The sequence below is a fragment of the Otolemur garnettii genome, unplaced genomic scaffold (assembly GCF_000181295.1).
Source record: "Otolemur garnettii isolate 467f Iridium unplaced genomic scaffold, OtoGar3 scaffold00004, whole genome shotgun sequence".
NCBI classification, from domain to species: domain Eukaryota; kingdom Metazoa; phylum Chordata; class Mammalia; order Primates; family Galagidae; genus Otolemur; species Otolemur garnettii.
Genome location: NW_003852399.1, coordinates 6,425,761 through 6,434,722, shown reverse-complemented (window position 1 = coordinate 6,434,722; position 8,962 = coordinate 6,425,761). Strand labels below are relative to the sequence as shown.

Below are 8,962 nucleotides of genomic sequence, written 5' to 3'. Positions count from 1 at the left end.
CGCCTGGCTATTTTTTTTTTTTTGGTTGCAGCCATCATTGTTGTTTGGCGGGCCCGGGCTGGATTCGATCCCACCAACTTAGGTGTATGTGGCTGGCGCCTTAGCCACTTGAGCCACAGGCACCAAGCCTGAACTTATGTTTCTAAAGTGATTTTTTTTTGACATCTGTGCTATTGTTTATTTCAATATTTCAATATGCTTTTTTTGTGCTCTGATTTGAAACTAAGAAAAAAATGCTTTGTGCAACCCAGGCAGCTTCCCTGGACACGTGTTCTCTAGATGGTTTTTTGTTGTTGTTGTTTGTTTTTTGAAACAGAGTCTCACTCTGTTGCCCAGGCTAGACTGTAGTGATGTCATCTTAGCTCACAGCAACCTGAAACTCCTGGCTCAAACAATCCTCCTGCCTCAGCCTCCTGAGTAGCTGAGACTACGGGCGCCCACCACGACATTCGGCTATTTTTTTTAGAGATGGGGTCTCACTCTTGCTCAGGCTGGTCTTGAACTCCTGAGCTCAAGCAGTTCACCTGCCTTAGCCTCCCAGAGTGCTGGGATTACAGGCGTGGGCCACCGTGGCCCACCTGGGCACATATTCTAAATTAGCAAAGACTACAGTGAGAAAATGTGCATGATGTCTGCAAACCTTTCACATCAGGCTTCACTGAGCCTCATGGGCCATGGGGCAGACAATTGGCCAAGATACCAACCCCTCCCCTTCAGTTGCGTGTTAGTTGCAGGACTTTGTGTGGTATACTGAGCCTGGGTGAACTGTCATTTGAGATGAGATTTCTGCTGGCAGATAATGAGAAATTAAGAGGATTGAAAATGACTGCCAGGGAGAGTACAGAAGTGCGGGGTCCTGGCAGTTTAAACCTGGGATTAATTGCTCGTGAGACACCCCTCCTATTTGGGGTAACTGTTCCCTGGCTAGAGAAGACAGTGCTCCAGAGTTTTGGCATGTTGCAGGGGTTGTCAGGGACAAGGGGTCAGGTGGGTGTCTGGCTTGATTTGGGTCTGTTCACAGACAGGTTGGCAGGGTGCAAGCAGCCAGGCCCTTCTCAGGGGGCACCCCCAGCCCCTACTCAGCCCAGCCTCTTCCTGCAGGAGCTGCCTGAGAACGAGCTGCTGCACCCGCCCCTCAGCATCTGCGTGGTGGACTGGAGAGCTTTTGGGCGGAGCACCCTGGTGGGCACCTACACCATCAACTGCTTGAAGCAGTTTCTGTGTAAATCCAGAGAGCCCCTTGCCCTCATGTCCCAAGTGGACGGAACCCAACTTGGGCAAGGTAAGAGGCTGTCCCTGGATTTTGGAGCTGCAACTATGAAGTCACTGTGTCTGCAGGGGGATGTGATAGGACTCAGCTTGGAGAAGATGCCCTACAGCCCAGGGCCTGGGTGGCTCTCTGACGGATGTGCTCCTGGGGCCGCCTCTACCTCCTTCAGCTCCCACACTCATACTTTAAGAGTCACATCCACTCAAGTCTCTAAGAAGCCTTCCTTGAACGTGACTTAAGCCCCTTCTGGATGCTGCTCAGACAATCTACTTGGCTTGTGCTTGCTGTTATTTTAGTGTGTTCCATTCTGGATCTCAGGTGCCTGGAGTTGAGTTCATTGCACATCTCAGTGCCATGCTGCACAATCGTCATTGTGTCTATTCAAGGCTTCTCTCTCATTATACCCATACTGTCTTCCCTGTCTTCAGTCCCCGTCCCCTCCCCACCACAGGCCCCACGTCACCATCCTTATAATGTTTAAAGCCATTTATTCCACGTAAATGGCATGATGCTACAATCTTCATTTGGTTCCCTATTCCTATCTATCCACATTGCTGTGTGTATAGTTGTTACTACAACCTGCTGCATCTACCACACTTTTCTTTCCCTTTCCCCTCCTATTGTACCCCTAGGCTGCCTCTGCCTCACAAACACTGCTGTCATGAATATCCCGTGTGTGTTCCTCAAGGGAGGATGCGAAGTGGGAATTTTTCTGGAACACATACCCAGCAGTGAGATTGCTGGGTTCTAGTGAAGGTGCACATGTCATTCCATTAAGTAGAGCCAGAGGGCGCTGCAGAGGGCTGCACTGGTCTACACCCCTCCATACCAATCTACCCGGTCTACACTCCAACTGTTACTGTATTTGGAGCCCTACTTTCCCCCTCCTCAACAACATTTTCTATTATCCAACTTGGATTTTGTTTTGCTTTGATTTTGGTTCTTGCTACTCTGTGGTATTCTCTCGATTTAACTTGGATTTCTCTGATTACTGCTGATCATCTTCTCATATCCTTGCCGCCATCTTAATCCTCCTTCTGTGACTTGCCTGTGCACATCCTTTGGCCGTGTTTTGTGTGTTTCCTTTAATTTTCTGTTTGACTCGCATGGTTTTTGCATTTTCTAGATGCTAATCTCCTGTCGATTGTAGGTATTGCTCCAATCTTTCCCTAGTGTGGTAACTACTCAGCTTGCCTATCATTCCCATCTTTGAGCAGAAATCCTTCACTGTGATGTAATCAGACCCATCCGTATTTTAAAATTTATGGTTTGTACTTGCAGAGTATTACTTAAGAGACCCTTTTCTGAGCCCTTGGGTCACAAAGAAATTATATTTTCTTCTGTTGGCTTTATGGTTTCAGCTTTCACATTCAGATCTTTAATCCATCCACCTAACTATGTATGATTTTAATCAGGGATCCAGCCGCACTTTCCTTCATATCATGCACCATTTTCCCCCAAAGGGGTTTGCTAACAAGTCATTCTTTTCCTCATTGGTTTATCCTGCCGTCTTTCTCAGAAATCAAGGTGCTGTACATTCTTTGTCTATTTCTGAGTTTTCTAGTCTGTCCCAATGGTTTCTTTGTCCCTACGCCTGGCACAAAATAGATTCCTGTAAGAGTTTTTTGGTTTGAATTCACTATTGAAAAGTCAGCAACTGGAAGAGGCCAAAACTCTGGTGATCGCTGCAGCCATGTGGCTCCCAGCTGGAAAGTGTTCCTAAGTACTCAAATCTATAGCACAACATGGAAAGATGAGGACCTTGGCAGCATAGAGCAGTGCTCTGACCTTTCTATAGTATCAACAGACTGATTAAGAATCTTTCAAGTATGGGGACATAGCCCTGCCCCTGCCATGCCCACGTGCTCACGTGCCCACAGTTCTGCCTGCACTGAGAGGACTTACAGCCTTTGGGCCTCCAGAGTCTCCCTAGATGAACCCACTGGGGGGAGGTGGTCAGCACAGAGGACTTGTGTCCTTAGCCTGGATATTCATGACCCCAGTGACCACACTTGATTACAATTACACTGAGGGATCAATGACAAATACCAATAGTCACTATGACTTATCACACATCCGATGCCTCATGTCAAGCTCTCATTTCATCCCCCAGGAAAGTAGGTATTTTTACTGTCATGTAATAAAGGAGGTTCAGAAATGTTAGGGACTTGCCATATTTAGATCCAGATCTGTCTGATTCCTCCTAGTAGGTCCCTGAAATGACCACCTGTCTGAATTGTAGCCCATTTCCCTAACTTGCCGTGCTCTCGTTCATCTATTTCAGATTTGCCAGGAGCCACTGAGTCCTCTGAGCCCCTCAGCTCCTCCCAGGACCCCCCGGCAGCCCATATCTACGTGAATGTGGAGCCGCCTCCCACAGTGGTAGCCAACTCTGCCCAGGGTCATTCAGCCATCCTGGTTGACGTCCCTGACTCGTCTCCTATGCTAGAGCCAGAACACAAGCCTGCAGCCCCAGAGCCAGCAAAAGATGGAAAAGTTAAGGTCAGATGGTCATCTCTCCTCGTATTTACAAGGCTCACTGGAGACCCTAGACTAGTGTTTTTCAACCTTTTCCTTATCTCATAGCACACTTGAACCTATAGTTAAATTTCCACGGCACACTTAAATTATGTGGATCTAAAAAGAGTTAAAAAATGATTATATTTACTGTGCTTTAAATTTCTTTCAAAAATAATTTAATTAATTATCTTTAAAAATGTTCGAGGCTCACCTAAGACCCTCTCACGGCTGTGGCACAGCGGTTGAAAATCCAGTGATTTTTAACACTAGACACCAATCCTCCCACCTACTAGCTATGTGACAATGGGCAAACAGCTTCACACTTCTGTGTATCAGTTCATCCTTTGTGAAATGGGGATATTATACTTGCTTCCCAACATGGCTGTAGATTTAGAAAGTCAGGGCATGCGAAATTCAAGTGCCAGTCAAATGTGATGGTAACATTTAATCATAACTGAAACCCTTCTTAATTCATTAGCCCGAGGAGTCAGTGGTTATCCAGGCCTGGTCCATAGATATTTACAGCCTGCTTTGTACAAGGTCATATGAGACCCAAAAGATGCGTCTTTTGGGTTCTAAAAGGAAACAAGACTCATCTTTAGTTAGCTAAGATCCTGGAAGGGCAGATGGACAAGCACACAAAGAGTGACAAAGCAAGGATGTAATTGATCTAAGTCATAAATTTGAATGTAAAATCCCGGTGTGTCAATTGAGTTAAAGGAGAAGGCTGTAAGTCTAAGGAGCCACTTACCTAGTCAATAGTAAAATCTGAAATTAAAAAAAAGTGGGAGGGATAAGTGGATATTTGCTCAGTGACCCTCTGTGACCCCACATCAGATTCTCTCCCAGCATTTCACCTGCCCTTTTTGTTGAAATCCTCAGTCTCAGTGTTTATTAGCACCATAAAGCTGTGAGCGCCAGCAGGATGGAGATGATTTTCCAAAATCTCTGTATCCCCTGCGCTTGATAGGACACCTGGCTCAGTTATAGTAAAGACTGGAGGGAAGTCTGGGAGAGTGACCGACGACGGGTGCATGAGTCGTCTCACATCTATACCCTCCGAGAGACAACTCCTCTCCCGCAAATGCCTCCTCTCTCCACCCCATCATTGCGTTGTAGGGGTCAGTTATTTGTACCTGTTCAAATCAGACATGGAGCTTAAGGGGACTTTCCCACATTACCTCACTGCTTGCAACAGTGAAGCAGGCAGGTATTATTGTCCCTGGTTGAGGAAATTGAGAATTACAAAATTTATATTAATTGCTTAATTATAACCTAGGTCTCCAGAGGTACTGCCCTTTCTGCCGCACCATGTTATACACATAGTTTAGCATTCATTTGTGGCGTGCCTGTCTCGTCTAAGCTACTCAACGTGGGCTGGTGTCCAGCTCCCCACTGGACTTCCTTCACTGTCCAGCACAGTACCTCACATCTGTTCAAAACATGTTTGCTGGATAAATGAGTGACCGAACATATTAGTAAACTTACTATTAAAGTGATACAGGGAGCTTCTGTCACAAAACCACCAGATCTTTCCGTCTGCTTCCCAGTGGGTACCTACACATTTTCTTACTCAGGAAACTACCCTCATGCCTCAAAATCAGCCACCCTCATACCTCAAAATGAGCCCTAATAATAAGCCATCCCTCATTCCTTGCCAGGATGCCAGGAAATCTTCCCGGAGGTCCACTAAACGAAGAAAGAGGACCATAGCAGATGAATCTGCTGAAAACGTCATTGACTGGTGGTCTAAGTATTATGCCTCCCTGACGAAGGCACAGAAGGTAGAGTGTCCCCTGGCTGGGACAGTCAAGGGACTAGATAAGAAAACACAGCACCTTCTCCCACCCCTGTTTAAATCCCACTATTTGTAGGCCCTAATAAAGCCTGGGAGGGTAAAGGATCCTGAATTAGTAAGTTCTCATCCTCCGGCTAGAGTTGGTGCTAGCACACACCTCTGCTGTAAATGCCAGAAGGATGTCCAGGCCAATATGGCATCTGGACAATCTCCCTAGTCAGACTCAGGGAGGTCCAGCAAGAAGAAACAGGATCTGTAGATGGGTGGGCATCAGTCATGGGGCTTCAGGTGCAACTTAAGATACCCAAGTCAGAAGGCCCAGGCCTCCAGCAGAATTCTAACTTCCTAAAGGAATTATCACAATAAAGGCAGATGTCAATGGGTCCCCAGAGGGAGAGCAGGGCTTCATTTACATGGGACAGGGCAAGGATCAAGTTATACAGCTGGACCACCAGTGGGGAGGGGGGTCTGGAGAGTCAGGCCAAGGCTTGATGGTGGCTGAATTTGGTAAGATTTCTCATTCTTAAGCTAGAAAAAGGAAAGAAAAATTAGATATTTTTAGATATTATCATCATATTTAATTGAATAGAAACCCCTCTGATTCTTTACTTTAGAAAAATTAGAGTTTCATCTAGGACTGTTTTACAAGTATTAATAGGTAGTAAATAGTCAAAGCAAGTGTTGGTCCCTGCCTCAAACCTCTCTCCTTTTGCTGCAATGGACATTAGCACTTCCTGTGGGTGCTCAAGCCTTTACCCCCTTCCCTGTTAACCTCCCCAATCTCTGCTACCACCCCAAGAATCCCAACATGCCAACAGGTAAAACCCATAACACAGACTGGGGTGATGCTCCAGGGAGGTAGATAAATACTGGAGGAAGAGTTTGCTTCCTCTATGGCTGACGACAAGGATGTCTACAGATTGGTGATACTTTTTCTGGCTGTGTAGACCCCTTTTCTTTAGGGTAGGGGATCCCACTGCACTCAGGCCCCAAGTCTTTACAGTAAGGCTTCATCTTGGGAACTGTTTGAATACTCTCTTAAATGGCATCTTGGAGAATGCAGAGGGCTGGGATGAGTGAATTAGAACTGTTAGCTGTCAGGATTATAAATGAGGCATGGCAGTATCAATCATGGTGTCTCCCTCTTTTGAAAAGGCAAAGGAGAGCAATCCCAAGGAGAGAAAAGGCAATACAGGTAAGTAGCTATTCTGGGGGACACTTGGATAAAGAATAGGGATGTTGTTGTAAGAAAACTGTAAAACGGAAGGCCTGGGAGGTGCACGAGATCCCAAGTCCCTCTTCCCTGAGTGAGGAAACAATCTCAGGACCATGGCACCACTGGGAAAGGTCATGTAGCAATTCACACTGGCCTGGAACCAGTTCCCAGGTCCCCTGGATCCAGTTCAGTACTGGAATTGACCCACTGGCCCAAGTCCATGGACTTGTGGTCTTAGTGCAGGATCAGCAGAAGTAAAAATAGAAGCAAGCTGGGAGGAGAGGCCAAAACCAACATGATAAACTTTACTAGAGGTGAGTGTAAAGACCTGGACTTAGGTTCCAAAACTCAATCTGTAGGGATTGAATGGATCTGGCTTGGCAAAAGCCCAGAGGAAAGAGGCCTGGAATGTAAAATGACCACCAACTGGACGTAAGCCAATAGGAGGTCCTGACCTAAGTACAACAGTAACACCAAGCAGCTGATGCTGTTTCCTTTCAGGCTGATAGAAGTAGGAACACCAGGGTATGAGCCAGTTTTTCAGACCACTCCTCCCTAGCACATTTCATTCTAAGACCAATCTCATGTCATAGATAATAGTATGTTCATCGTGCAGAGAAAACAACGACATGGAGTAATCCCACTAACAGAACTTTGTGCAAGAATCTTCACATGAGGTCCCTAAACAGATCTACAAGGAAGTGTAACTAAAAGCTCTGGAGTCAATTCCAAATCCTGGTCTGTTCTTTGCTAGTTGGGCAGAAGGGCAAATTACTTACCCTGACAGTACCCAGTTTAAAGAGTTCTTCTATATACCAGGACAGGCCAGCACACTGGCCAGCCCCTGGGGCTCTGCTGACATTGCATCTATACGTGTGGCATGCCCTGTGGTCACGCGGTGCATAGCATGAACGAGGCAGTCCTACCGTGAAAAGCTACTGTGTTCTAGGAAGAAGCTTGTGACATATGATATATGACACATGCCAGAGCAAAAGGAAAGAAGGAGGTTGGCTTTGCTCCTTCTCATCTCAGCTGTCTTGAGAAATCTAATTTCTACTGCATATCCACAGAGGCCAAGCCAGACGAGGTAGTGGTGGATATAGAAGACAGCCCCAAGAAGAAGAAAGACAAAATACTCAAGAAGAAACTCAAAGACGACCCGATCCCCAACCTGGCTGTCTTGCAGGTGTGTGCGGATTCAAGTGTGCCATGGATGGGGTTCTGTCACTGCTTTGATCAACCCTAGTGATGCCTTTGTTTGAACCAATTTACTTTGTCTCCATTGTCATCATCAATGCCAAGTAGTAAACTTTAATAAGCATATAAGCCAAGACAAGGAAGCCTGTTCATTTTCCATATTCTACCCCCTCTATTGGGAAGAAGCATAACTTCCATTGTTCGGATTGGACCTAGCAAAGTCATTTGCAGTGTTTGAGTTCCCTTTGGCTTAATTCTAGGAGCTAGACATCACCAAGATGTGTACACCCTCAAAATAGCCGGAGTTTAACTCTAGCTGAAGTTAGCTCCATCAGACCAATCTTGACATTAGTCAGAGGGTATTAGCTAGAGGGATATTTATGGATATAAAACCTTGGAGTATGAAAATTATGTATGCAGATAACCAATCTGAGGGAAGTAATTTGGACAAGAAATTTAAGTAAGTAATTTAATTACATTACCAAACCTAAAACTCAATTCTGCATTTCCAAAGTGTATATATAATGTCTTACTCAGAAAATTCATGTCTATATGCAAATATTCCATCACTTTATGTGTTAAGAGTTAGATACATAACAAACATTACTGATTTGAGTCTCTTCAAAGAGTTATAGTCTATATCTAACAACTGACCAAAGACATTCGTTTTCTATAAAAAGGCTTGTCATAGTTGTACCTATATATTTAATTCTTTTTTTGTTTAGCTATACTTCTTGGAATTTGAAAAATTATCAGAATGGTTTTATAAAGTTCAGAGTAATAGTTCTAGGAATACTGAGCCAACCCATGTTTTTATTTTGGTTAAGATAAATTATCAGTGGCCTGTTACATTTTCCAAGGAGCATATATCAAGGCTAGTTTAGGAGAATCTTGGCATTTCTTATTAAATCAATGCCGGCCATCCTGATTGAAGCACCAGAGACAGAAAAAAAAAAAAAAA

The 8,962-nt window shown here is 45.0% G+C and overlaps 1 protein-coding gene across 1 annotated transcript in view; it reads left to right on the top strand.

The window, feature by feature from the left end:
* FER1L6 (fer-1 like family member 6) overlaps positions 1-8,962 on the top strand; it is a 118,313-nt gene that overhangs the window by 73,108 nt on the left and 36,243 nt on the right. Inside the window, exons 24-28 of the mRNA XM_003782357.2 lie at positions 1,102-1,282; positions 3,555-3,772; positions 5,452-5,574; positions 6,744-6,783; positions 7,875-7,990. Coding sequence (XP_003782405.1) covers positions 1,102-1,282; positions 3,555-3,772; positions 5,452-5,574; positions 6,744-6,783; positions 7,875-7,990 — 678 coding nt within the window. The remainder of the gene's footprint in view (positions 1-1,101; positions 1,283-3,554; positions 3,773-5,451; positions 5,575-6,743; positions 6,784-7,874; positions 7,991-8,962) is intronic.